General features: G+C 27.0%; 1 pseudogene across 1 annotated transcript in view; it reads left to right on the forward strand.

The window, feature by feature from the left end:
• Positions 1 to 696, forward strand: part of PRELSG_9900100 — a pseudogene marked incomplete at its 5' end in the record, with an annotated part of 3,109 nt that overhangs the window by 799 nt on the left and 1,614 nt on the right. Inside the window, one exon of the mRNA in view lies at positions 1 to 694. Coding sequence covers positions 1 to 694 — 694 coding nt within the window. The remainder of the gene's footprint in view (positions 695 to 696) is intronic.

Here is a 696-nt window from a genome sequence, read left to right on the forward strand (position 1 = left end):
GTGGGAATTGAATAGAAGAGAATTTCTAAAAATTTGTTTGGAAGAATTTAAAGAAGAAGGCATATATTCGGATGTAATTAATAGACACTTAATTATGGAAGGAGATCAAGAAAAAATTGCTAGTATTTTTTTAGAACAAAGGCCACTATGGAAAATATGGATGGAAAGGAACAATAAATTGATAGAGAAATGGAAAAAGGAGCAGTGGTTTAAAAATTTAAAGAAAGAATGGAAAAAAGAGGTAAATAAATATATAACATTGATAGAAAAAGAAGAGATGATGAAAAACAAAAAAAAAGGAGCAATTAACCCCATGCTAGAGAAACAAAAAATAATATGGAAGAAATGGATACAAAAGCAAAATAAGTTGCATACTTTTGATGACGAAGAATTGTTAAAACAATTGTTAGTAGAATATGAAACAGAAGAAAAAATGAAAAAAAATGTGGAAACAATAGATAGAGAAAAAATAATAGATATAGAGAAGGACAAAGCATTTAAGGATTCAAACAAAAATGAATTAGTATCAAGATTAAAGATAGAGATACACATGATGGTATTAGACGAATGCAAAAAAGAGGAATGGATAAGGAACAATAAAGAATTTTTTAAAACATGCATAGGAGAATTAAAATTACAGGATAATTCCGATGAAAAAGAACTTTTAGAAGTGGAAGAAGAAATAATGAAAAGCAT

Source organism: Plasmodium relictum (assembly GCF_900005765.1).
Source record: "Plasmodium relictum strain SGS1 genome assembly, contig: PRELSG_99_v1_1, whole genome shotgun sequence".
Lineage (NCBI taxonomy): Eukaryota > Apicomplexa > Aconoidasida > Haemosporida > Plasmodiidae > Plasmodium > Plasmodium relictum.